Source organism: Ovis canadensis, chromosome 3, assembly GCF_042477335.2.
Source record: "Ovis canadensis isolate MfBH-ARS-UI-01 breed Bighorn chromosome 3, ARS-UI_OviCan_v2, whole genome shotgun sequence".
Lineage (NCBI taxonomy): Eukaryota > Metazoa > Chordata > Mammalia > Artiodactyla > Bovidae > Ovis > Ovis canadensis.
In genome coordinates, this window is record NC_091247.1 from 5,507,178 (window position 1) to 5,535,176 (window position 27,999).

The 27,999-nt window shown below is 49.6% G+C and overlaps 1 protein-coding gene and 2 long non-coding RNA genes across 5 annotated transcripts in view; 1 reads left to right on the top strand and 2 right to left on the bottom strand.

Annotated features, from left to right (window-relative positions):
• Positions 1–1,001: 1,001 nt before the first annotated feature.
• Positions 1,002–1,380, top strand: LOC138436514 (uncharacterized). The gene is made up of 2 exons (XR_011255444.1): positions 1,002–1,087; positions 1,186–1,380. It is a non-coding gene; the product is annotated as an uncharacterized lncRNA (long non-coding RNA).
• Positions 1,381–11,233: 9,853 nt separating this feature from the next.
• Positions 11,234–14,147, bottom strand: LOC138436513 (uncharacterized). The gene is made up of 2 exons (XR_011255443.1): positions 13,446–14,147; positions 11,234–11,923 (listed from the first exon to the last, which is right to left on the bottom strand). It is a non-coding gene; the product is annotated as an uncharacterized lncRNA (long non-coding RNA).
• Positions 14,148–21,263: 7,116 nt separating this feature from the next.
• NUP214 (nucleoporin 214) overlaps positions 21,264–27,999 on the bottom strand; it is a 90,018-nt gene continuing 83,282 nt past the window's right edge. For all 3 annotated transcript variants that reach the window (XM_069582128.1, XM_069582126.1, XM_069582127.1), the window contains exons 33-36: positions 25,756–25,927; positions 23,845–23,984; positions 22,958–22,982; positions 21,264–22,459 (exon numbers count right to left, since the gene is read on the bottom strand). In XM_069582128.1, the coding sequence (XP_069438229.1) occupies positions 22,426–22,459; positions 22,958–22,982; positions 23,845–23,984; positions 25,756–25,927 (371 nt within the window). In that variant the 3' untranslated portion in view covers positions 21,264–22,425. The remainder of the gene's footprint in view (positions 22,460–22,957; positions 22,983–23,844; positions 23,985–25,755; positions 25,928–27,999) is intronic.

The window sequence follows — 27,999 nt, forward strand, 5'->3', positions numbered from 1 at the left end:
CACAGAGAGAGAAACACAATAGTAGAATTAATAAGCAAATTTAGCTCAGTTACAGAGCACATGATCAATTAATAGAAATTAATTATCTTTCTATATACTACCAATTGTTCAACATCATTTGCTGAAGATTATTCTTTCTCCACTGAATTGCCTCTTCATCTTTGTCAAAAATAAATTGATTGTATATGTACACATCTATATTTGAGCTTTCTATTCTGTATAATTGATCTATTTGCTTATCTTGATACCAGTATTGAATGGTTTTAAATATCATAGCTTCACAATAACTTTTGAAGTCCAATAGCTTCTCTTTTTCTTTTTTAATATTGTTTTGACTATGGGCTTCCCTGATAACTCAGTTGGTAAAGAATCCACCTGCAATGCAGGAGACCCTGGTTTGATTCCTGGGTTGGGAACATCCTCTGGGGAAGGGAACAGCTACCCACTCCAGTATTCTGGCCTGGAGAATTCCATGAACAGTATAGTCCATGGGGTCTCAAAGAGTTGGACATTGAGTGGCTTTCACTTTCACTTTTGACTATGATAGGTTGTTCGCACTTCAATATGGATTTTAGAATCAGCTACAAAAAAAAGAGAGTCTACTGTGACTTTCATGGGATTGCACTGAATCTGTAGATCAGTTTGGAGAGAACCGACATTCCTTGACAATATAGAGTCTTCTGTTTCAGGCATATATATCTCTCCTTTTATTTAAATTCATGCAGCAATATTTTGTAGTTTTCAGTGTATAGGTCTTGCATAAATCTTGTCAGATGTATACCTAAGTCATTTATACACTTGATGCTATTGTAAGTGGTATTTGCTTTTCAAATTTCAATTTTTGATTATTTGTTGTTAGTATGTGGAAATACAATTGACTTTTTACATTGACCTTATGTCCTGCAACCTTGCTAAAGTTCCTTACTAGTTTTAGTAGTTTTATAGATTTTATAGAATTTTCTATAGAAAATCATGTTATCTGCAAACAAAGTTTAACTTCTTCCCTTCTAATCTGGATCCTTTTGTTTCTTTTTTTCTTGCCTTATTGCATTGGCTAGAACTTCCTGTACAACATAGAACAGAGCAGGTAAGAATGGAATTCTTGCTTTGTTTTGAATCTGATGTGAAAGCATTCTTTCACCATTAAGTATGATGTTAACAGTGGGCTTTTTTTTTTTTTTCTAGAGGCCCTTTCTCAAGTCAAAGAGATTTTTTGAAGATTTCTACTTCATTGAAAATTTTTGTCAGAATTGGACAGTGGATTTTATCAAATGTGTTTTCCGTATCTATTGAGATGATCATATGTTTTTTTTAATTTTTTACTCAATATAATTGTATTGATTGGTTTTCAAATGTTAAATAAACAATTGCTAGAATAAATCCCACTTGATCATTATCTTATATAGACAGATAAATTGGAGTTGATGCCTAAACTGTTGTTAAAAATTCTTACATCTATATTAGATGAGTGATATTTGTAGTTGTCCTTTATATTATAGATCTTTTTTTGGTTTTGTTATTTGAGTAGTGTTAGACTCATAGAATGGGAGAAGGCAATGGCACCCCACTCCAGTACTCTTGCCTGGAAAATCCCATGGATGGAGGAGCCTGGTGGGTTGCAGTCCATGGGGTTGCGACTGACAGACTTCACTTTCGCTTTTCACTTTCATGCATTGGAGAAGGAAATGGCAACCCACTCCAGTGTTCTTGCCTGGAGAATCCCAGGGATGGCGGAGCCTGATGGGCTGCCGTCTATGGGGTCGCACAGAGTCGGACACGACTGAAGCGACTTAGCAGCAGCAGCAGCAGCAGACTCATAGAACACATTGGGATGTAGTTCATTCTCTTTGATTTCTTTTGGGAAGAGTTGGTGTACAATTGGCATTCTTTTTCCTTAAATATTCGCTGGCGCTCACTAGGAAAGTCGTTTGGACCTGGATTTTTCTTTATGGGAGAATGACAGCATCATCCAGAACTTTCCCCTACAGGAAACCAGATCCAAGAGGGTTGCTGTGGTTGCTGCTCTCCCCGCCTCCGCTTCTGCCTGCTTTGGATTGGTTTAAGTCTCCATCTCACCCCCTTTGTTGGTTTACGATCATAACTCCTTGTTGCGCCATTTTCTCTGCGTCCCCAGGAGTGGGCCCCTGTTTCCCCCAGTCCTGTGAGGTTTACTACATCTTTAACCCGTAGTTGATGAGCCCTACAATAGCCTAAGAGACTTGAAAAATACCCCCCCCCCCCATTTTTATATTTACTCATGTAGTTAACATTTCTGATATCTTTTGTATTTCCCTCATCTCTCTTTTCGGGGAGTTTTATGACACATACATTGAGCTGCCTGAGGTTGCTCTTCAGTTTATCGATGCTCAGTTTCAATTTTCTCTCAGCCTCCTTTGTGTGGTTCATTTTGGGTGTTCCTATTGCTGTGTCTTCAAGTTCACGAATCTTCCTCCGAAGTGTATAATACTGTATTCATCCCGTCCAGGATATTCTCATTTCAGACATTATAATTTTCATCTCTACTTGGTCTTTTCCATGCCCCTATTTAACATGTTGTCTTTTTTTTTTTAAGCTTCTTAAACATATATAGTTTTAATAATGATTGAAAAATTCTTAACCACTAATTGTATCACCTGGGTCACTTCTGGACTAGTTTCAATCGACTTTTCACCTCACAACAGCTCACATTTCTCTTTTTGCATACTTGGTAATTTTTGGTTGGATGCTGGACGTTGTGAAATTTATTTCATTGCATACTGGGTATTTTGTATTCCTGTGAGTTTCCTGAGCTTAGTTCTGGGATCTGGAAGTGATCTTATTTATCTGGGTCTTGCTTCTAAGCTTTGTTAGATAAGAGTGGCATTTTGTTAGGACTCATTTACCCCGACTTCCCTGGTGGCTCAGACAGTAAAGTGTCTGTCTACAATGTGGGAGACCCAGGTTCGATCCCTGGGTTGGGAAGATCCTCTGGAGAAGGAAATGGCAATCCACTCCAGGACTATTGCCTGGAAAATCCCATGGACGGAGGAGCCTGGTAGTCTACAGCCCATGGGGTCGCAAAGAGTCAGACGCGACTGAGCGACTTCACTTCACTTCACTGAGGTAAGACCCTTCTGAGTATATTATCTAATGCTAAGTAAATAATGAGGTTTTCCACTTTTGTTGATAGGAACCAGCACTAGTTTATGGCCTGGAGTCCTTGGGACTTTGTCTCTAATCCTTTCATGTTGCTTTTTCTCCAGACACGGGATTTCCTCACGTGTGTGCTGATCAGTGCTTCGTGCCGGAGACAGACCCTTGGCAGAGTCCAGAATTCTCGCTGTGCACCCGTCTTCTCCGACACGTCGCCTTACGAGCGCAGAAAGACTACTGGGCCCCGCCCGGATGCTCCTTTCCGGTGCTGTAACCTGTTACGTTCCCTGGGCAGGAAACTGGGGAGGTTGCAGGATTCACCTTATCTGTTCCTTGAATCTCAGGGGTCACTGTCACTTGCTGTTTGCTGTCAACTGTCTTGAAAAATTGACTGGATTTTTAGTTGTTTCCGAAGGAAGGTAAATCTGGTGCTTAGTAATTCGTCTTCCTGGAAATAGACAAAGTCAGCATCCTTGGAAAGAAAAAAGAATTCGCGGGCCAGTATCACGCATTTCTACAATTTCTAGAGGAAAAGAACTCGGAAACAACCGAGAATTAGAAGGATCGACTAATTTTTTCGAAAAAGGCATTACGGCAGCAATTTCACAGAAACATAATGACCCATCCAAAAGGACAAGTGATCCTCAAATTTATGAATTCACTCGTAAGTAGCAACTGAAAACCATGACAAATTCAAGGCAATGCTGATGCTCGCTGGAGAAAATCTGGCCCTCCTCCAAACTTCAAGAATCCCCACTCTCCCGACAGCTTTGATGCAGTGGAAAGTCTCATGATAGCTACAAATCTCAACAGGGACCTAGGGTTCCCTGTAGATTTCCCCCGTGCTTTCAGTTGGGAATACCTCAGATGGGTAACCTTTTCTAAGGCATTTTCCTCACATGTGAAGGAAATCTAAGGAATTCTGTGTTGAAGGAAAACTTCCGTTTTTAGATCCACAGACCCTTCTAGAGGATGTTGCCCAGAGGTTTGGGAACTTGGTCCATCGCTCTGGCATCGGTGACCAAGATACAGGTTGAAACAGGTTTACTTTAAAGATGAGTGGTTTTGTCTTCCCCTCTAGTCCTCTGCCCTCTCCTACCCATCCAATCTGGTGTTAGTGCCAGGGAATAAACAGGAGTCGCTGTCGGACAGCATTAATAGACTCACAAGTGGCAACGGGTCACCGTAACATAGGCCCCCATGGTCCTGTTTCCCGTTATCAGGTGGCTAAGCTGAGTGTACTCTGACTGTTCTATTTGTTCTTGACAGAAGTTTAGCGGGTAAGACAAAATAAACATCTTTGATTAAGAATCCAATTGGAAATTCAATTTACTTGCATAGATTAGCTCTATCTGCTCAGGCAAGTTCTTCTTGTGCCCTGATTGACATTAAATGATGAGTAGAGCTGGGGTCCTTTCTCATTCCAAATTCCCTAATCCAATACCTTTGGCACAAAATACTCCTTTATAGAGCTTCCCTGGAGGCTCAGTGGTAAAGAAGCCGCCTGCCAATACAGGAGATGCAGGTTTGATCCCTGGGTCGGGAAGATACCCCGGACAAGAAAATGGCAACCTACTCCAGTATTCTTGCCTGAGAAATCCCATGGACAGAGAAGGCTGGTGGGTTACAGTCCATGGGGCTGCAAAATAGTCGGACACAACTGAGCAACTAAACAACTTTATAGGCAAGAAGAACCACTGCAAAGAGAAATGAGTTTGAGAGAAGTCCAAGGTACATTCTGATTTTATATCCAAGAGTGGATGGACACCATCATGAAAAGGCTGATCTCTACAACAAAAATCAGACTAGAAGCTTCTTCGGGGCAGAGTTTTAATTTCTGTATATTTGCAGTTTCCAATTTCAGGCCCAGCGCACTTTGAGAGAGCTGGCTTTAACATGGATGAATGAAAAGTGAAATCTCTCCTTCATGGGTGCCATTCCACTGGGGAAACGTGTGCAGAGAGGGCATTAGGGACACCCAGAGGCACTTAGGGACTCATGTGGGTGAACAGCCACCACCCACGGTTTGCACCTTTGAGCGACAGGCACCTGCGGAGCCGGAGTCTCCGATGGACCACATGTTCCTGCTGCCCCCTAAGACCTTCCAGGACTACAGGGACCCACGTTACAGCTAGAGTCCCAGGATGCAACTTTGAATAATTGATTCTCAGGGCCCGTGGCTGAAAATGTGAAGATAAAACATTTACCACAGTTTGACTGTGGTTATTTTTCTTATCCAGTGAACATCTATTGCACAAGCTGACCTATCTCGCATGTCTTTTTGAGTTGTAATGCTCTGAGAAACATTTAGCTCTGGGCAGTCAAGCTCATTTATTTTGGAGTGTATAAACAGCTAACAGAGAAGAGCCTCAGAGCTTGCAACAGACTCATTTTAGCTCTTCGATTATTGTCATATACTGAGCACAAGGCTCCTTATGTGCAATAAATGAGAAGTAGGTCAGGTATGGGGAACTCAGGGTGCTGCGCTCAGTCTAATAAGCGAGGAGAATAATACCAGCTTTACACATAACGTCTCATTTAATCCTCAACAAATCTGGACAAATATATTATCATTGCTCCCCTTTTTAAAAAGCACTCCCCTTTTTATATAGGTGAAACAACTGAGACTCAGAGAGGCTAAGTAATTTGCCTGAAGTCACACAGCTAGGATGGAATTCTAGCCCAGAATTCCTTGTGTCCACATCTTAACCAATAAACTCTACTTGCTGGATTGAGTCACTTTCTTCCCGTTTTTAGGTCTGAATTCCTTTCTGTATTGAGGATGGAATTGAACAGGACCATTTTCAGCCTTTAAATGCTGTGCTTCTTTGAGTCCCACTGGGGCTGGCTTTGCTGCGTGCTAAGGCCACAGGAGGGCCCACCTCCACCCAGAACACACATCTCACAGCCAGCAACACACTTGGTGAGAAGAGGGCCTGTGGCTGGGGCAGTCGGACCCACTGCCCACCAGGAGGAGATGTGACGGGTGCGCCATCTAACGAGGGCCCGGCCGTGAGACGCACACAGGAAGTAGGACACGTGAGCACATGCTTGTGGACGGTGACCACCAGTGCCACCATCTGCAACACTGGCCACTTGGCTCGAATGTCTCAGAGATGATGTTTATTCCTGTTTCCAGAATGACTCAAGATGAAGAAAGCCGCAGCTGTAGACAGGAGTCGGGTCAGGGGGCGGGTCAGCTGCCCGAAGCCCCAAGGGGAGAAGAGGAGCCGGCCTGAGTGTAGCTCGGAGCAACTGCTGCTACTTGATCAAAGAGAGGAGTGTGGTTCTCGTGGGTCCGGGACAGGAGGGCTGGTGGCAGAGGTCTGGGCTGCGCTGCAGGTAGAAACTTGCAATTATAGCAGTTTCGTTTCCCTACACTGGGGCACATCTTTGTTCCCTAAAACTCAGAGCATGAAAGCGATTTGAAAGCAAAGCAGCCCAGGACTTGAGAATTCTAAGTGCATCTGAAAATGCTGGGTGGTGACGGCCAGGCCGTTGCATCGGCTCGCACGGCTCCTTCTGTCAGCTGCAGCCAGTGATTCAAAATTTGGCACCGCGGCCCTTCCTGCTCCTCCCGCACCCCCCAGGCCAGCTGGAGGGCTCTGGGATGGGCAGATTAGCAAGGGGTGGGGCTGGAGAGGAGCATGGCGGGTGTGAGCTGTGGATCCGGCGGCTCTTACTTGCAGGGAACCTGTAGCCTGGATGTGTGTGTGTGTGTGTGTGTGTGTGTGTGTAGCCTGGACAGGTGTGTGCATGCGTGTGTGTGTGTGTGAGGCTTGCACCCTCCTGCTCCAGGATGAGTCAGGCGGAAGCAGGGGCCACGTATCTTTCAGCCTGAGGCCTGTCCCTCCTCAGGGACTGAGCAGATGAAAGCGTGGCAGGCTGTGCCCAGGTGGGGGGCACAGGGGCGGGCACGGGGGCTCACCTGCTTGAGCTGGGCTGCCATAGCTCGTGGGCCTCTCGCCTCTCCCTGGGAAGCCACTGGTGAGACTCCCGGTGACGTGCAGGCACGGCCTAGTGCGCACCTGCTCCGAGAGGCGTGCAGCCTCTGCCTGCTTCTAACTTGGACGGAGGACACGACCAGTTGCAGCTGGGAAGTCTCAGGAGGACAGCTTTGTACCCAGGCCTCTCTGCGTCTGGCCTGTGCCCCCACACACTTCCCAACGTCACCTGCCGCGGGCCACAGACAGCGAGTCCAGCCCCAAGCAAGCACTGTCCAGCGATGCTGAGAACCTGGGGGCCACCGGGCAGGGTGGGAACCACGGGCCCAGCGACTGCAGTGACGCCTGTGGGGAGCTCCAGCCAGCTTGCACAGAGAGCCAAGAGCCAGGCCCCCAGCTGGGGGACGCTGTGTGGCCCTGGTGTGATCAGTTGGCTCCACGCTCCCTGAACAGCAGCCCTGCCCCAACCCCCCGCCCCCCCCCCCCCCCCCCCGCCGTGTCCTCCCCTGCTGGGTTCTGGCTTCAGGTGGGGTGGGAGGCGGGGAAAGGAACTCCTATTTGCTTCTGGAAAGTCATCCTGGGTGGCTTCTGCCCACAGTTCCTGACTCTGCCGCCCTGGCCCGATCGGGGGCTGTGGACAGACAAGGTTGACCCGACCTCTGCCCGCACTGAGCTGAAAATTGGGGGTGCAGGGGGGAGAAGGCATGGAACAGACCAGACAAACCAACAATCCACCCGTTCGACCGACGAATGACTGTAACTGCAATGTGGGCCTCAAAATGGCAGCAGGGCGGGACACAGTTGAATCTGAGCAGGGCAGGCAGCCCGGGGTGGGGTGGGGGCCGCCGGTGGAGGAAGCAGAAAGATTCAAACTGAGACCTGCAGGGTGAGTGGAGGGCCCAGCAGCAGAGGTGAGTGTGGAAGAGCCCTGAGCAGGGAGGGAGGCCCACCGGCTGTTTGAGGAAGAGAGAGTACAGAAGGGCCTGCAGAGGAAGGTGGTGAAGCAAGAGGGGGCGGCTGGGGTAGGCGGGCCTGGATGTGTGACCCGCAGGCCACAGTAAGGATTTCCTTCTCGATAGCAGGCTTGGTTGTGAACACCACCCAAAGGAGGATGAGCGCGGCCCACTGCGACGCGGGGCCCGAGGCTCTGGCCAGCCCCCCACACCACCCCACCCCACCCCACCCGCCTGCACAGACTTGCTCTCCGCAGCTGGCGATCCAGGGCCACAAACAATGTGGAGAATCTCTGGCTGGGGTTGTGGGATGGATGGGGTTCTATTTATAAGCACAGAGGGAGGGGCTGAACAATGGAGCCACTGCCGCCTGGGTGGGTCTGTGGCTGACCTCCTGGGGGACTCTGGAAAGCCTCAAAGACCGAGCCCCCCCCACCCCACCCCAAGAGACAGCGCAGGAAGGAGGGGATTAGCCGGCCAGAGGGCGTGAGGCCAGCTGCTTCCTCCAGGGTCTGATCACCTTCCTCCGAAAGCGGCTGGCAGGTTCCCATCTGTGGACGGCGTGTGCCAACACGGGCTCAACGGACTCGGCCCCTGCCCCCACCCCGCCTCCCTGGGGGCCGCGGCTTAGACAGACGATCACGTACAAGGTTGGAGCCAGTAAGTGACTACACGACAGGCAGAGCATTTACTGGAGTCCACATCCGTCGTCATTCCGTGGGGTGGACGCGATAGGCGTGTGAGGGGCTTGGCAGGGTCCTTGGCACAATTGGGCAGGTATTTCTTCTAAAAGGAGTGACCAGCTTCAGGAAGAATGATTGTGAGAGCCAGTGATGATGGCCTGGCCTAGCTGAGGGCACGGGGCTGCGGGGTGGGGCAGGCAGGAAGCACCACCCGGGGTTCCTTTCTGGCTCCACCGCTACCCACGCTTGGGACTCAGCAGACTGCTTCTTCACTTGGCCTCATTTGTATCTGAAAGGCGTAAGTTACACCTGAAAATGTCCATGAAACACTCAGGACAGGCAGTGCCTGGCAGCTGGTAATCACTGAATGAATTCTCACTCCTGTTATCATCAAATACAAGAGAGGAACGTCTTGGAAACACAACCCTCGGGAAGTAAATAAGCTCTGCTTTTGTCCAGAGACACCCACGATGAAGCAAAGATGAGCTCCAAGGAACCTGGCTCAAGAAGGAAGGTTCCACGGTCACAATGTTTGGGAAACGGAGGACTATTTCATCTTACTGATTTACAAAGCAAATCTGCATATTAAAGACACACACAGCGTCCTTCAATAGAAAGATCTATTAAATCTTGTTCTGTTCACTCTTGTCCCCAACTTATCTGACCCATGGAACCCTTTATGTTTTGGATGAATATACAAACTTTCCAGGCTTCCTGGGTGGCGCCTAGTGGTAAAGAACTTGCCTGCCTAATGCGGGAGACATAACAGATGCAGGTTCAATCCCTGGGTCGGGAAGATCCAGGGAATGGCAACCCACTCCAATATTCATGCCTGGAGAATCTGCTGGACAGAGGAGCCTGGAGGGCTACCGCCTGTGGGGTCACAAAGAGTCGGACACAACTGAAGCGACAGCTCGCAAGCAGTCTTCCCACAGGAAACATTCTGAAGATAGGGGAGGTTTGGGGGCTAAAACTATTTCAGTCTGATTGCTCCCCCCACCCCACCATGTAAGTGAGGAACAGACAAATCGGAGAGAACCAGGGTAGGAGGAGGAAGGGACTGATGGTAGAAGCTGGGGCCAGGAGGTACATCCGCCCTGCTCTCCTCTCAGCAGGCGACACCTCCTAACGAAGGAGCAGGAGTTGGAGAGCCGGCCGGTGCCTGGAAGCGCTGGACAGGGGCTTCATGAGACTGAGTGGGAACCCGGGGCTGATGGAACTGGAGAGGAAAGCATGACGGAGCTGCCTCTCGGTACTTTGTCTAAAAGTATGACGTGGAGATAAGAGACAGCGGGACTGAGCGGTATGGCAGACAGGATGGAGTTGGGGAGGGGGCCTCCTTGCGCCCGTTAACCGGGGACACTTCACCGAAGCGGCGGTCAGACACTGCCTCCAGGGGGAGGAGCTGACGGCCCACCTGTGCCTTCTCTTGTGAGCAGGTGCCCAAAACGCAGCTGAAACTTAAAACTCGGTGCTTCTCATCAGTGATTTCAGAAAGATCCTTTCGCCCTGTCGACTCAAAAAATAACATGCAACCTAAAAGTTGAGGGTTCTGCTTTACTTGGTGGAAAGTTTTAGGACTTAAGGCCGGGAGGGAGTCTGAATGTCAAGCGTATTTTTGTGAATGAAAGAAAACCAGATAATCCTAAATTAAGGAATTTAGTGCTTTTCTCTGTATGGGAGGAGGCAAGCGTCTGGGCTCCTTGATATCACCCCTTTCATATGCACCTCAGCCATCTGGGGCCGGTTTCCTGTGTCTTTCACATCCTGAGCTTCCTCCGGGCTCGCTGGAGGGAGTGGCTGCGGTCTGGCGGCTGCTAGATGGCAGGTGTTCTTTCCTCCCTGCGTTCCCTCAGGGCTCGCCAGCTCACCTTCCCTGGCGGCTGCAACTGCCGGTGGCTGTGATGTTTGTTGTCAACTGATATGGCGGGAAATACTCCACTGCTCAGTTCCTCCTCTTGGTCCAGAATTCGGCCAATATTTGGGAGGCATCTCATGACCAATTTTTGTCCCCTGTGGTGCTGGGAGGCTCATCCTGGATCAGGCAAGATTCTCATGGATGCGTCACTCCAGGTGTTAATTTTTGGATTAGGCTCATTGGGAGATAATCAAAGGGCTTCCCTGGTGGCTCAGATGGTAAAGAATCCGCCTGTAATGCAAAAGACCTAGGTTTGATCCCTGAGTTGGGAAGATCTCTTGGAGAAGAAAGTGGCAACCCACTCCAATATTCTTGCCTGGAGAATCCCATGGACAGAGGAGCCTGGCGGACTACAGTCCATGAGGTCACAGAGTCAGACACGACTGAGTGACTAATGTTAAAGCTTCTCTGGATCCTCTATCTACTAACCTATTATGGTCCAGGAGATATTTCCCTTGTTGCTTCTTCCCATATCTAGAATCACACTGTTATAATTATTCTATGTTATACACGCGATCTGTTTCTTCAAGATGTTTAGCCATCATTAATTTGGCCAGGGGCCTGGTTGCACATCGTGTAATGCAAGAGACAACAATCTTCTGGTTTTTAAAAAAATAATCTTATTCATCTTTGGCGTGCTGGATCTTCACTGCTTGTGCGGGCTTTTCTCTGCTCGTGGAGTGGGGGCTGCTTGCTGGTTGTGGTGCACAAGCTTTTCAATGCAGTGCCTTCTCTTGTTGCAAAGCACAGGATCTAGGGCATGTGGGCTTCAGCAGTTGTGATCCCTGGGCTCTAGAGCACAGGTTCAATAGTTGTGGTCCACAGGCTCAGCTGCTCTGGGGCACGTGGGATCTTCCTGGGTCAGGGATCAAACCCGTGTCTCCTGCATCGGCAGGCAGATTCTTAACCAATGAGCCACCAGGGAAACCCGACAACAATCTTATAAAATAGTTCTGGCCAAAATCTTGGCTTTCTCTGTCCACCAAATAAAAAATTATGGAGACAGGGTCTAGAGGAAATAGAAAGATGGCTTTAGTTCTCAGCTGGCTGAAGGGAGAACGCAGCAGGCTAGCGCCTCAAGAACCGTGCCCCTACGACGGGGAATCTGCGGGGATCACACAGATGGGGCTCACGGTCTGGGGTAAGTGATAAGCGCAAAGCAGTGAGTCTTCATTCTTCTTGCATGGTTTCAAAACGGTTAGAGCTCGCATCAGGTAGGCCGGTATGTGGGTCTGTCTCTGGTTTATGGTATTGCGTCCTTCTTTCTAAAATGCAAAAAGCTACAGCGGTGATCTGCAAAGAAGCGTGGGGAAGGTGAGCACCAGGTACAGGATGTAATCTGCCTAGAGTCAGGGGAGGTCGGTGCAGGATGCAACATGCAGAGCTGGGGAGGTCGGTGCAGGGTGTAACTCATGCGGAGTTAGGGGCAGTGGGTGCAGGTTAGTTCTGAGAGATACAGAGCACAGATTAGTAACAGTTAAAGTAAAGCCAGGAGTGATCAGCTCTTTCAGGCCCATTTGTTTCTTCTCTAGTCTGCTCACAGTTCTCTTTACTTTCCTTGTTCTCAGCAAAAATTCCACTTCTATTTTTGCTGCAACAAAATTGTGAGTAATACAGCTAGTAATGTTATTAAAGTTACAAGCAGGGATTTAAGCCATGGGTTTCCAGAGCCAAACCATCTTCCCAAAAGATCACCAAGGTTAGATGATATGGATCATCTCAGGCAGCCATCTGATTTTTCAGATGAGTCATTAAATGTGTTGCATTAGAGGATTTGTCTGGTGTGTAAACGCAACATTCAGTTTGAATTATGGCATAGGTGCCCCCTTGAGATGCCGTGAGGATATCAAGGGCTATTCGATTTTGTAAGACAGCTTTCCTCATCACAGAGACCTCAGAATTTAGCAGGCTAATAGCCTGGTTGCTATCATTTAAAGGCTTCTGAGTGAATTTTGTTAAGGTTTCAATGTGGGAAATTACATCTTTCAATCCTAGCGAAGGCACAAAAATAGCTGCCAAATGATCATACCAGTGGAGCACAGATCTCTCAGTTCGTCAGGCTCGGATGGATGGTAAATTTGCTGGAGTTACATGTAAATTTGTACATAAGGGGCCCTGAGCCCAAGGGAATCCTAAAGTACACCTTCCCAGCCACCCAGGGCCACAGATTGGACCCACAGAGCCACTGAGTCCTGTCAGGCGCCACCCAGCACATTTCTGGTTGTCTGATCCAACCTGTTCCGTACCAATCACTATCTTTGAGGGAAATGATATACTGGCATTTTTCACAAGGTGCCCATTCTAATTTTCTAGTGTTATTAGGCCAGTTAGTATGATTCGACTGTTCCCAGCGTAGGGAGGCCTTTAGAGAACTCACAACAAGAGCCTGGTGTTTCAGCCAGACAAATCCATCCCACGACTGGGGACGGGTCCCTCCCGAGAGCACAGAATTTACATTTTTTGACTGAAATTTAGCTTGTTGTTCTGATTTAGCTTGAGTAACCTAAAGAGAAATTTCGTATTTATGGCCAGGGTCAGAATAGGTGTGTTTGACTGGCCGAGTGAGTGGGTCCCATCTAGTGATATCAATGGTGGCCCAGACAGAACTATAATTCCTTTCTTCTAAAATAAACTAAGAGCCATCCAATCAGAGCCTCGGAGGGGAGAAACCCACCGTGGTAAACCAGAAGTACGGGATGCAGGCAATTGACCACAAACCCAACAATCTGATTTAAAATCTGCATAAGATCATGTCCATTTGATTCATCTGTAAGAGTCCAAGAAACCGAGAAGAAAACGTCACAAACAATCATACAGGTCAGGTCCAGCATCTCGGGGTAGCAGTCTCTTTTTGTCCGGTCCTGGCGTTGGTATTTCTACCTCATTAGGGCGACGTCTTAAAGTGAGTTTGAGGTCAGCAGTTCTTGCTACATACCATTCTGGTTCAGGAGTCCTTTTTAGGTGAGAAATAGGAATTCAAGAATCAATACCCTTCAGTTTCGCTGCACATGAGCTAGTTAAAAGACCCTGACAAGGGCCCTTCCAGCTAGATTGGAGGGGGGTCCGTTAGATTTGTCTTTTCCAGTATGCACAATCTCCTGGTTGTAAGTCACGCGACATCTGATCTTCATATGAGGACAGATTACTGTGACAAGCTTCAGAAACAAGCTTAGGATGTCCTGCTAATAATCTGATTAAAACTTTGCAATTGTGTAATATAGCTCCCTTCAGCCACATAGGATCATATGACCCCTCATCCATTCTCACTGGTCTCCCTGTGACAATCTCGAAGGGAGAGAAGTGATGTTAGCCAAAAGCAGTGGATCTGAGGTTGGGGAGAGCCAATGGAAGGGTCGCAGGATAGGGAAAGAAATAAGCAACCATTATTTTAGCCAACTGAGTTTTCATTTGTTCGATTCGCCCTTTCTACTAACCCAGAAGACTGGGGGCGGTAGGCACAGTGGGTATGTTGCGTAATAGGTCAAATTTTACAAATTTCCTTAACAATCTGTCCAGCAAAATGAGTCCCTCTGTTGCTGTGTAGTTCTGAGGGGATTCCCCAGATGGGAATCGCTTTCTAAAAGCAGCTTCCTGACTGACTGTGCCGTGGCCCTTCGGCAGGGGAATGCCTCAACCCAGTGTGAAAACACATAGATCATGACAAGAACACCCACATCGTAACAAGAACACACTGATAACCTTGCAAGGGAGGCTTCTGCTCTAAAATCAATCTGCCATACTTCAGAAGGACTTGCAGGTCACGGCAAACCTCTCTGAGAACCACACAGGGCCTTTCCTGAGTGATACTTCGGACATGAATCGCATTCTGAATAGACCTTCTGAGCTATGGTAAAGAAAGGCATCCAAAAATATTGTTTACCCCACAACACCATCTTATCTGGGTTCCGAGGAGTTTACTCATGAATGTATTGTAAAACAGGATACTGGGCTGAAAACAGAAGGACAGGTTTCCCATTTGGCCCTATTCTCTGCTGCAGTTGAAACCTCCCTCCCTTCTGTACACAGGTGTCTTTTTCTTGGCCTGCTACTGTTCTCTGAAACTTGGACAGTCAGTGGGGTTACTGGAGACTGAAAGGGAAAAGGCAGTGGTTAGTTGGCTGTTGATTGCGAGAGAGGCTGCTGTCTCGGTGGCACCATCAGCTGAAGGGTTTCCTTTGGCCTGTGCAGCGTCAGCCTTTCAGTGGCCTGGCATCTTGATGAGAGCAAGGGCGCACGGCAGCAGGATGGCATCTCCCCGCTCTGCGACCTGCTTCCCGTGTTTGATGGGCCGTCCTGAGGGTGCCAGAAATCCTGTTTCCAAAGCATACCAAAATCATGTGCCGCTCCCAAACCACAGCGGCTGTCCGTGCAGATACCGGCAGACTTTCCTCTTGCCAACGGACACACCCGGGTCAGTGCTATTAACTCAGCCTGTTGGGCGGAAGAGACATTAGGCAAAGGCCCATTTTCGAGGATGGACACTGGAGATGCAACAGCACAGCCAGCCTGGTATTCTCCCTGAGGTCCTCGTAAGTATGAACCGTCAGTGAATAAAGTAAGGTTAGGATTATTCATCGGACTATCTCCAAAGTCAAGCCCAGGAAATAAAAGACTGTTAGTTGCAACAATACAATAGAGCTTTTCCTCATCCAACTTTTCTGGGAGCAAGGTGGCTGGATTGTTATACCTGTGGAGAGTTTTGTTTGGCGAGAGCAGGACAATCTTACGAGAAGTTAATTGACTTGGTGAATAACGCTGTGCGTGAGGAGAGTTTAGTAAGGCTTCCACAAAGTGTGGAACAAAGATAGTGACAGGGTGACTCAGAACTCTCTCTCCTGTGGTTCAACACATCATAGCTGTTGCGGTGACAGCTCAGAGACACGGAGGAAGGCCACTGGCTACCGCATCTAGCTGCAGGCTCTAATATCTACCGGCTGGAAGGAGCCGCCATGTGGTAGGGATAATAACCTAGCGCAGCACTCTGGTTTCCATGGACAAAGGAAAAAGGGTAAATCCTAATGTGGATGTCCTAAGGCTGGGGCCTTTACCAGGAGGCCCTTAAGGGTCTCCATAGCTTTAGAATGTTCTGTTTCCCAGCAAAGAGCTTCAGTTTGGTCTTGTTTAACTAAATCATAGAATGTTTATGATTTAGTGGAAAAACTTGGAGTCCAGTTCCTGTAGTAGCCTGCAAGGTCTAGAAAACCTCTCAGTTGCCTTTCTGTTCTAGAGGCAGGGAAGGCCAGCAGGCCCTTTACTCTGTCTAGATCAATTAATAGCCACCCTTAGCTATCACATGTCTTGAATTCTTTACATTAGCCTTGTGAAAGTGTTAGTCACTCAGCTGTGTGTCTGACTCTTTGAGACCCCATGGACTGTATCCCGCTAGACAACTCTGCCCATGGACTTCTCTAGGCAAGAATACTGGAGTGGGTAGCCATTCCCTTCTCCAGGGGATCGTCCTGACCCAGGGATCAAACCGGTCTCCTGCGTTGCAGATGGACCCTTTACTGAGCCACCAGGAAAGCCTAGCTGCGGTTTCTCTTGGACCCCGTATGTCTTTTTGAAGCTGACTTCTGGAGCAAGTACAGGGTGTCTTGCTGACTATCTGTTAAGGAATTTGAACACAACAGCAAGTCATCTACATATTGTATCAAGACTGATATATGAGGAAAAGCTAGATTATCTAAATCTGCTTTTAATACCTGAGAAGAGCAAGTGGGGCTTTCAGTGGAGCCCACTGGCATCACAGTCCACGCATAATGCGCCAAGTGAAGGCAAAAAAGATACTGATCATCGGGATGTACTGGGATACTGAAGAATGCACTTCGGTATGTAGCGATACTATCCCAGAAAAGAAGTCACTGTTTTTAGGGCTATAGGACAGTAACATATGGGGTTAGGTACCACAGAGTGACAAGGAATAAAAATAGCGTTGCTAGATCTCAAATCCTGTGTCAATCTCCAACCTTTGCCATTAGGTTTTCTAACTGGCAGGATGGGCTAGTGCAAGGGACAGTGAGCCCTTCCTTAACGGAAGCTGATAATCAAGGGTTTTACTTCCTCTATGGGCTTCCCTAGTGGCTCAGCAGTAAAGAACCCACCTGGCAATGCAGACGTGGGTTCGATCCCTGGGTTGGGAAGATCCCCTGGAGAAGGAAATGGCATCCATTCCAGTATTGCCTAGGAAATTTCATCGACAGAGGAGCCTGGTGGGCTACAGTCCGAGAATTGGGAAGAGTTGGACACAGCTTGGTGACTAAACCACCACCACTAGGGTTCCTGCTATAGCTTCCTGCTTCAAGGGATGACTTGGGCAGGTGTTATTGTGGTCTATGGTAATGCTTTATTGACTATGCCAAAGCCTTTGACCGTGTGGATCACAATAAACTGTGGAAAATTCTGAAAGAGATGGGAATACCAGACCACCTGACCTGCCTCTTCAGAAACCTATATGCAGGTCAGGAAGCAACAACAACAGGCTAGGTCCAAACAGGAAAAGGAGTACATCAAGCCGTATATTGTCACCCTGCTTATTTAACTTATATGCAGAGTTACATCATGAGAAACGCTGGGCTGGAAGAAACACAAGCTGGAATCAAGATTGCCAGGAGAAATATCAATAACCTCAGATATGCAGATGACACCACCCTTATGGCAGAGAGTGAAGAGGAACTAAAAAGCCTCTTGATGAAAGTGAAAGAAGAGAGTGAAAAAGTTGGCTTAAAGCTCAACATTCAGAAAATGAAGATCATGGCATCTGGTCCCATCAATTCACAGGAAATAGATGGGGAAACAGTGGAAACAGTGGAAACAGTGTCAGACTTTCTTTTTTTGGGCTCCAAAATCACTACAGATGGTGACTGCAGCCATGAAATTAAAAGACGCTTGCTCCTTGGAATGAAAGTTATGACCAACCTAGATAGTATATTGAAAAGCAGAGACATTACTTTGCCAACAAAGGTTCGTCTAGTCAAGGCTATGGTTTATCCAGTGGTCATGTATGGATGTGAGAGTTGGACTGTGAAGAAGGCTGAGTACTGAAGAATTGATGCTTTTGAACTGTGGTGTTGGAGAAGACTCTTGAGAGTCCCTTGGACTGCAAGGAGATCCAACCAGTCCATTCTAAAGGAGATCAGTCCTGGGTGTTCTTTGGAAGGAATGATGCTAAAGCTGAAACTTCAGTAGTTTGGCCACCTCATGTGAAGAGTTGACTCATTGGAAAAGACTCTGCTGCTGGGAGGGATTGGGGGCAGGAGGAGAAGGGGACGACAGAGGATGAGATGGCTGGATGACATCACCGACTCAATGGACGTGAGTATGAGTGAACGCCGGGAGTTGGTGATGGACAGGGAGGCCTGGCGTGCTGCGATTCATGGGGTCGCAAAGAGCTGGACACGGCTGAGCGACTGAACTGAACAGCATGTCAGTGGTGGTTCTCCCCGCGTCAGCAGGGTCACATGCCCGTACTTCTTTAGGCACTAAGCCTGGCAGTTTTCCTTGCTCTGCATCCCCTTTATCATGGGCTATAAACATTATATGAAGAGAGAAACCTGATTGATCTTTTACACCTCAAAACATTTCTCCCTTAGGAGTAAAAGAAATCTGGGCGCCATATATTTCTAATGAATCTCTACCTATCAGGTGACTAGGGGTACTTTCTACTGGGAAAAAGGAATGTTTTTGAAGTTCTGCTAAGTTAAACTCTAAAGGTAATGATTTAAAAGCCTTAATGGGTGCACTGGAAATCCCCACTATTCGCACTGAGGTACTCCTCTGGGGGAGGGAGCCTTTGATTTTGGTAGGGTTTAAAACTGAGAAGGTGGCTCCTGTATCTACCGGGGTTTTAATCGTTTCTCCTTGTATATTCATTTCTACTTCCCCAAGGGTGCTAGAAAGGAGGAGGGGGAAGACTATCCAGGTTTCCTCAGTGCAGTGCTAATTCCTTTTTTCCCCTAATTCTTGTTTAACTTGAAATTCTGGTCTGAAATCTAGTCTGTCCTCGATTTTTAAAAATTTTCTGCAGTCCCTTTTTTAGGTGACCAAGTTGATAACAGTAAAAGGAAACACTAGATTTCTGTATGAGTTACGGATTGGACCAAGAGTTGTTAACCACCGACAGACCTTGATTACTTAATTGGCACAAGTGAAGGTTCACAATTTTTATAGAAGTGTCCTTTTCTTTCTTTTTAATGGTTTTGAAAAGTTGGTCTGCCAGCATGACAAAGGCATCTGTGGCGGCTCAGAGGGTACGTAACACAGAGCACCCTAGACCATGTCCTTTAATCAGAGCAGCCAATTTCTCACCCAAACCTTCTAAAAACCTCTTGATATCAGCTTACATTAAGAAAGAGCCCATCGTGCCTTGCACTAGCCCTGATACACTCCCATTCTGCCAGTAAGAAAACCTAATGGCCAAGGTTGGAGATTTGCACCTGATTTGAGATCTGTCAACGCTATTGTTATTCCTCGTCATTCCGTGGTACTCGATTTCTCACCCTGGACTTGTGACAAAATAAACACGTCCATGAGAATGAGAGTCTCTTTTGAATGTTCCCTCGGGAGAAAGTATTTACTGTCTCTAAACGTGGAGCACGGACCATCTTCGTGGGAATCACCTGTGAAGCTTGTTGGAAACAGGTTCAAGGGACCAACTCAGCTCTGCTGGGCCAGCACCTCAGGCGGAAATGGCCCCACCTGTGTTGGAGCTTCGTTAAGCGGGGATGACCCCTCACCCAGAGTGGTCTCCTATCTGCTAAGCCTAGGGCTGGACAGCCAGGTGGAAGATGCCCCCCATCACAAACCAGATGAGGCTGACGTGGGGATCTATCTAAAATTGTTTACCTGGGACGTAGGGTGAGGTCTGTAGGCTGAAGAGCCACCATTTAATGAGAACCTACTTTGTGCTGGGTGCTCCAGGGGTGGACCCTCCTTTCATCCTCACAAGGGCCCCCAAGGTTGGGATTTCACTGCCAAGGGAGACTAAAAGGGAAAACTGGTCCCGGTCCCAGAGCCAGTGAGGGTGAGAGATCAGCCTGCAACGTCCACACCCTCTCCACAGCGCCAGAGACCTGACTCAGAAACATCTCTGGGGGCTGCCAGAGACGGAAAGGAAAGCTGAAGACAGTACCAGGGTGCTTGTGGGGACAGGGCGGGGTGGGGGGGGGATCGGATGGAGGGGCCACCCGCTCAGGTACTGGGGGTGCTACGGCCACAGCTACACGCAAAGGGACTTGGTTCACGCGTCCAGTTTGTGAGCTGGGTTCATCTGGCCCCTGAGAAATTCAATTTCTGGCCTCAAATCACTGCAATGCCTTCTGAAGCACCAATTATGAATGAACGACATTTAGGTCTGGAAAAGTCTAGCAAAACACGACCTAGCTCATTAAACTGCCATCCTCCTCTTCCTTCCTGCCTTTCCTGAGTTACACAAGCAGAGATACAAAGCCAGCCTGCTGTGACTGCCCATCTCCTGCTGCCACCGGCCGCTCTGCGAGAGCTGGGGGCACCCCCGCCCTGGGCTTCTCCCTGGGGCACGACCCCCCTCCCTCCACCGGCTGCTCTCTGTCTGCCCCTACTTGGGAAAGGCGCAACCCCGCCACCTCCTCCCTGGGCAGGCTGCACTCCCCGCCTGATATCCTGGGAGCTTGGGTTTCAGAGGATGCATGTTGGCTGCGTGTTGAGATGACCCCTGCCACCTACCAGCGAAATCGACCCCAAAAAAGGAACTCGCAGGGGCTCTTACACCAGCCGCGCATTCCTCAGGGCTGCCGCCCTCCGGTGAGTGCAGGACCTTATCTGGCTGAGCACAGCTGATACAGCCTTCTGGAGAGATGTCACATGCCACCTCGATGGGGGATTAAGCAGAGAATTTGAGGTCAAGGGTTTAGGCCAAACCAGCTTCTATTTATAAAAAAGTGCCTCTGGGGGGAAACAGAAGGGCAGGAGATGGCTCTGTGTGGGTGCCGGTCAGCAGGGGGACATGCTGGGGCAGGTCAGCACCTGTCACTCAGTCACACTGCTCCGTGAAAGCCAGGCCTGCCACTGGCCCACCGCCGTGACAAAGGTCCTTTGTCTCAAGATGGCCCCGTTAGGAGCACACGCCCGGGAGGAAAGGACCCTGGGCCAGGCATGTGGACGTCTGGCAACCAGCTCTGTGGCTGAGGGGCCTCCCGCAAGAACAGGTGGAGACGAGCTTTTCAATTCCTCGAGGACCAAAAGGGTCCCCATGATAGGACTGAAGTCCAGGCTCTCTGAAGGAGGCAGACGCCCTGTATAGTACAATGGACGGATAGAGGCTCACTCTTCTTTCACAAACTGCACAGAAAACAGGGGAAGTCACCAGGGACCCAATCCTGCGCTGGGGCTCCTGAAACCCAGCGTGCTGCGCCGGCAGACTCCTCTTCTGATGAGCGGCAGAAACTGCTGACCTCAGCCCGAGGCGTCCAGGCCCCATCTCAGTCCGGCTGAACCAGAAGCTGCCGGCCTGGGGCCTGTGGGTCTGCGTCACCCAGAGCCCCTGGCAGAGTAGGGGCCGGCAGGGCAGGCTGTGGCCCCGGCTCCTCGCCGAGGTCTACCCTCCCCACAAGCCCACATTAGCAGCGAGGCCATGCTGGCTGCAATGTGACACACTAAATCGCATGGAAAACTTTTATTAGAATGTTTCAAAATAAAACTTTCCAGTATACGAAAATCTAAATAATTGTCCCTTTCCACCCCTCCCCTGCTAATGGCCAGGCTGTCCCACTCTGAGCCTGAAAGGTAACATACGCTTCTGCCTGCGCCTGGTGCAAGGCAGTGTCTGTCAGAAACCGCCTAGGGTGTCACAGGCCTAAGAACTAAATACGCCCAGATCTGAAGAACTCTGCCTCACAAGCACTTCAGCGAGACTGAACTCGACCTCCAGGCCACGCTAGCACACGCGTGTGGTGGCCAAGGGCAGCAGCGATGTCGTCTCAGCTCCTGGGCCTACCCAGGTCTGCAAGCACTGCAGTTCACAGACAGGAGCCAGGGGCGGTCAACCACATCACCAGCGCCTGCTGGAATGAAAGCGGTTTCTCAATTGACTGCCCACCTCCTTGCCAGAGCGTGAGAATCACTTGTGGGATGCTCAGCGCCCAGAGCCAAGTTGGGAAGAGGGGCTGAGGGCTTCCCAGGGCGGCGCCGCCATCGCAGGCCCTGCTGCTTCCATGCTCCTCACAGCCGCCCGCGCTCTGAGGGGCTTGTGCCGCTTCCAAGACTTGGCTAATGCCCGCGTCGGTGAGCTTCTTTCCCTCCAACTAGTCGCCATACTGGCATCTCGAGGGGCCTGATGCCAAGCAGCAGAAAGAAGTGAAGAAGAGACAGCAAGTCACGGCCTCAGAAAGGCGCTGGCAGGCACATGACCTCTTTCCTCTGGGGGACCGTCTGGGAGAAGCGCCAGCCTGGCCACAGCCCGCACCAGACCCTTCTGGAGGCCGCCTCTGCAGAGAGACACTGCTAGCTACCGGCAGGCGGTGCAGGCTCCTCAGAGCCCAGAAATGGGGGACCTTTCTCCCTGCCTGTGACCGGAGGAGGCCCATACACATTCCGTGTGGATACAGACCGAATAGTTTAATAGCAGGGGGGGACAACCAACACAAAACGCAATGCAGAACACGCAGTCAGGCATCTCTGGAGTTTGGTTTCTGCTGTTTCTTTGAGGGGGTGGTGTATTTCAATGAGAGCATCCAGTTCAGAGGACTGCTGCAGAGTTTCTCAGAGAAGGGGAGCTGAGAACGCACCGGGTCACAGGGATGGAAAGGAGTGCCAACACCCACTCAGCTTCTCCAGCCACCAAAGCCCTGGACAGACCTGCAAGGAAGCGCCGGGAGAGGCAGGTCAGCTACTGCTCTAGGAAGGGCTCCGGAGCTCATGCAACTGCCTGTGTTCAAAGAGCAGGACTTGGAATTTCCAGTGTCAGGCAGTTCTGCACAGACGCAGAAAGCGAGGACAGAAAAACAGGACTTGGGGATGGGCTTGGAGCCCAGGGCGCTTCTGAGAATGAACAGGGAAATAAGGAAAAGCATCTCTCGGGTTCTGCCTTCCAGGCTCTGCTCAGCAGAAGGCACCGTCCTCTCTCTTACACATGGCCCAGGAGAAGGCCAGGCCTGGAACCTCCGGCCACATGCCTACTGAGAGCAGCAAGTCCACACAGCCCAAAACCTGCTGCTGAAATGCCATTTCCAGAACAAGATTTTAAACAGGAAAAATAGATACCAAACTGTACAAACAGACCAAAACTACTGTTTTCACATACTGCACAGGCTTCTACCCTTACTTAATGACTCAAAACTGAAGAGGGGTACTTACGAGTTAGAAGATCCAAAGGTGAATCCTAAAAGAGAGGAAAAGGGTGCAGTTAGAACACACAGACGCCTGAAAGGCAAAGGTGGTCTCTAGGGCGCCTTGGCCCCCTCCCTGTGTCTCCATAGGAAGCCCTCCTCCCACAAGACGCAGGCCGGGAGGGGGTGGGGGCAGGAAGGGGCGTGGTCTGCTGGCTGTTTCAGGGTCCGTCCCATCTCCACCGTGGCCAGCAGAGGGTCACGGCAGGCCTCTTCTCACTGTTGCTGATGCCACACAAACTCATTTCATCAAGAAAACGTGCTTTTTCTACTTTCCCCATCCACTTGCTCTCTCTTCTCCTTGAGGCCAGAGCAGCTAGACACTCGGTTTGAGGGCCAGCCCTGCTGCTCACTGTCTAGTCCTTTGAGCAAACTGGCCCCTTGCGGTTTCTGTGTCATTTGTAAAATAATAACAATACCTAACTTTTGCATCTCATAAGTGTGCTGCAAAGATATTCTACTATCTGAAGAAGTAGGGTGTCAAATGAAAGACATTTTGTAAAGTTTCTACCTCTTATTTTTACTTTCTTCTATATCTTTTGAGTCTTCTGGTTTAGACTTTTACATCAAGGTCTAGTTAGAATGGATATTTTTTGGGGTCCTCAAATCTTGAGAGAAAAGTCAAGTCAGCCATTTCTTTATTTGGTAAGAAACAGCACAGTGTTACAAGTCTAATTAAAACCTAAAAAGAACACTGTGTCTTTCCAGCACTTTCAGCTTTTCAAGTACCAGACTGAATGGCCAGGTAAAATCACTCATTCTTTTGGAGGGTCAGGGTAGGGGTGAGGGTTGTCAGACATTTACTGGGGGAACAAAAGGAGAGACCACAGTGTAGGGAGAGGTCAGGCTGCCCACCTCCTCCGCCTGATCCGAAGCCTGAGAATCCGCTGCTCTGGCTCCCAAACCCAGCAGACTGCTGGGACAGCGATCCGAAAGTTGGTGCGTTCTGGCTGGCGAGGGTGCCAAACGACGTGGTGTTGCTGCTGCTCCCGAACCTGCGTCCCGGTGAGAATGGAGACTGCGGTTAGCGTGGCCACACGGTCCCTCTGCTGCCCGACAGCCTCAGCCCCCCTCCCGAGTCTCAGGATGCACGACATACATGATTCGAAGTGATGAGCTTGGTTTAAACTGGCAGCCTCTCAGAAAAAGTAGGCTAGAGCCCAGAGCAAACCTTTGCCTCAGCTTCGTGAAGAAAAATAAAGGGCTGCAGTATGAAACCCCACTTGTCCAGTGTTTGGGTTTTCCTCTGCTGTCTGGAACTTCCACGTCACTGGTCCTGGGCTAATCTCACCCATGCCTCAGGCCTCTCCTACACGGCTGTGGGAAGCCCTCAGGTCTCAGCCAGGGTCAGAGACAGACTCACGACGGGGACCTGAAGAACGGTGATGGGCTCTTTGGGAGATGTCCCACCAAAACTGGTGCTTGATTCTGCTGGACAACTCGGAACTAACCAGCCAGTCAGGATTTATGTGGGCGAGCCCCTGGCCAGGGCAGAACCTGATCCTTTTTTTTGCTAGTGAAGAAAATAGCTGGTTTCAAATAAATAAATAAAAACCTCAAGATTCCCAGTCAACTACAAACCTTCCAGCAACTTTGTAATATCATGTGCTGGGCGGCCACTGCAGAAAACAGTATCTGTCAGAACCTGCCAGAAAACTGGTTTAAGTCGACCCCAACTCTCCTTTCAAAGCTTTCCTTAATTTCGGGTTTCCTGACTTCCTGGGAGCAGCTTAAGAGACCCATCAGTCTCTACATGAAATCCAAGAAGCAATGTATCAACTGGCTCACTTTCCTTGAAACTTGCCAGCATGTCTGCACCAGCCTCTTTCATGGAGAGGTGAGGAGGTAGTGAGCAAGGGCTCCATTTGAGTTTACTTTCGAGACAAAGATGCTCCCGCTTTGCCAGCACTCATCCCGTGTGCCCTGACAGTGCTCCCAAACGGCCCTGGCCCCACCCGCCAGCTCTGTAGTGTTACGAGTCCCGAGCCAGGGTTGAGGGCTGTGAAAGGCCCAGCAGACAGTAACTTTAGATATCCATACTTCCTTCGAATGAGACACTTTGTAGTCATCACCACATATATTTCACTGGGATTTTGTGATGTGGTAAAGGCTATTTTCTCCTTGGGGTTTTGGTAACCAGACTGAATTTCTGGGGCCCTCTGGAGCAAATCTCTACTATGGCATTTTCAAGTGAGCATATACACCAAGCAGTAAGAGCAGCCTTGAAGGCAGAGCGGCCCTGGAGACTCTGCAACGTGTCCAGGGCCCAGACGGTGCCTGTGGAAGCTGGCCCGGGGACTGTGGGTGGGAGTCCTACGCTGGGGGTCTGCAGTGCAGCAGGGGGCTTAAGGAGCTGTCTGCTCAGGGACAGCAATCGCAAGAGAAAAGAATTTGGTAAAAACTGTTCATTCGGAATTTCCTAACACAAGTCACCACACGAGGGGCAATCTTGCAGTAAGGGCAGACTGTTTTTCTTCCTTTAACCAATCCTTTAGCTCTGCTAGGAGAGCAGGGATCTGCCAGACACCTATCAGGGGACAGGAACGTGGCTCATGTCCAGCAAGAACTGGACAGAGTCTGGCCTTATCCCTGCAGAGAACAGGAATCCCGGAGTGACTGGTTTGCGGATTTTGAGGAAGGGAATTTCAGCTTAGTCAAGAAAAGGGGAGACAGAAGAATTTTCTTTTCAAAACAGGAGTACTGGGCCCCAGTGCTTCTGCTGACCTGAGCCTGGGGGCTTCCTCTGGCCTCTCCCGGGGGGCTTACCCGAATCCTCCCGCGCTGGCGGCAGCAGTGCCCTCTCCGAACACTTTGCCTCCCGTCGAGCCCAGAGGGCTTGTAAAGGCTGGGGCTGAACCGAATGCTGGCACCCCTCCAAACCCAGGGGATCCCCCAAAAGTAGGAGGGCTGCCAAACACTGGAGCAGCACCGAAGCCACCTGAGCAAAACAGAGGCAAACAAAGAGAAACAGGGAGAAATAAAGGAGGAGACAGGAAGAGAAGACAATGAGCAGTGAGAAACCAAATCAAAAGAGGAAGAAGGAGAAAGGGGAAAATACATTAGAACTTCAAATTCAAAAAATTATAGCAAAGGGCAACACCCCTTCTATCAGCAAAGTAATAAACCCAAACCCAACCAAACCGCCACCCCCTCCATTTCCAGCAGAAGGGTCTGCGGTCCACGTAGGAGCACATCTTGGAGTTCTAAGCACCCAGGAGACCTCATGTTTGTCTGTGAGCTCCCCGGGCCTTCCCAGAGGCAAGCTGGACTCCTCAGCTCCACGTTTTGTAAGATCCAACTGCCATGAAGAACCAGCTTGGCCACATCAGGCCCCCACCTGGCCCCCCTGCCATGTTTTGAGACTCTTCACTGAAAAGTCACATGCAAGAGATTCAATCCCTACCCAGCTGTCAAAATGGTCAGAGTTTATTACTTATCATCACATAGGCAAGGTCTCTAGCTTCACAGAAACACGAATTAGAGGCTCACGGTGCCCTCTCAGGGAGGACCTGCGAGCTGGGTTCCGAGGAGACGCAGCGCCACGGGGCGCTGGCGCTCGGCCAGGAGCTCGTTACTTATTTACAGCCTGATGCCTCTCCGTCTCTCTCAGGAGTCTCCCTCTCCCTGCACAGAAGAATTAACAAAAAGCTCTCTCTCTGCAGTCAGGAACTACTCAATAAAAAAAGGCACACTGTGTTTCTTGTCTGGAGGACGGCTGCTGTATGAATGAGACAGAACCCTCCATCAGCGGGCAAGGCGAGCCCTGAGTCTACCAGCCCGTGGGCAGGCTCCCGGCACTGCTGCTCACATGGACACAGGCCCACAGGGGCGGCGCCCACGCAGGTGGCCGCACATGAAGGGCCAGGCGCGCCCGGGGCCGCCTCCCCTGACTGGTAGATGCCTGCCAAGTGGCAAGACGGAAGGCCCTTGCCTGACTGTTCTTCCTGCCCCCGAGGAGGATTCCCAAACCCGAGACTCTGCTGACATCGTTCTAGGACACGAGCAGAGACACTCGCCGAGCGTCTGTTGAACAGAACACGGCAAAACGGTATAAGAGGTGTGCTCTGAAGGGAGGAATGGTGGCCCAGGCCAAGCCAGGAGGCGACTGGACCAGCGAGATGGGGCCCTCATTCTCGCCCAAGTGGAAAGTGAATCCAGGTGTTAGAGGGATCACCCAGGCCTTCTTATTATGAGTGTAATCACCCACAAGCTTCTGCTGCCTGCATCAGGCAAGAGCAAACGCTGGATGTGAAAGGCTGGCAGCTGACCGCCTTAGCTAGCTGCTGCTCTCTGGTTCGGTCGTTTGCTCATTCACCAGGAACAGCAGGAGCACAACTGAGAAGGTGATTTCCGTGCGGGCTCACGTTTGGGTCTACAGTCTGTATTTTAAAACCTTGAGTGAAATTCCAAGCCATGATAATGGAGACTGCTGGGTTACGAATATAACAGACTGGAAAAAAAAAAGTGCTAAAAAACCCTTGCAGTTGAATTATTTAAGACTGATCACGGATCTGGTTACACTTTCTTCCTGGACACACAGACCTTCACCTAGTACTTTGTACTCAATATTGTTCAGAGTTCCTGGTGGAAGGTAAGTGAAAAATGAGAAGTCACAATGATACAGAAAGTACACTGGGTGGAGAGAGGAGATTACACGGGTACACACAACGCCCCAAAACAACGGATCCACCTCACAGCTAGACTAGAGAAGAGAATGAACGGTGATCCGGGCTTCACTGTTGGAGACAGACAGCTCACTCCTGATGCTGAGGGTTCCAATTTTACTAGATGCTTACATTTTCATGATTTTCTTCTCCAAAAGAGACAGGAGTTTAGTACTCAATAAGACATCCAATTTACTGAGGGCCCTCCACGTGCCAGGTACTGTTCACCAGTTTCAATCCTCCCTGTAAACCCGGGACCCTGACTTCACAGGGGAGGACACCGAGGCTCAGAGAGGATGCCCCATGTCTAGAATGAGCCACTGGTGAGCGGCAGAGCTTGGATGGG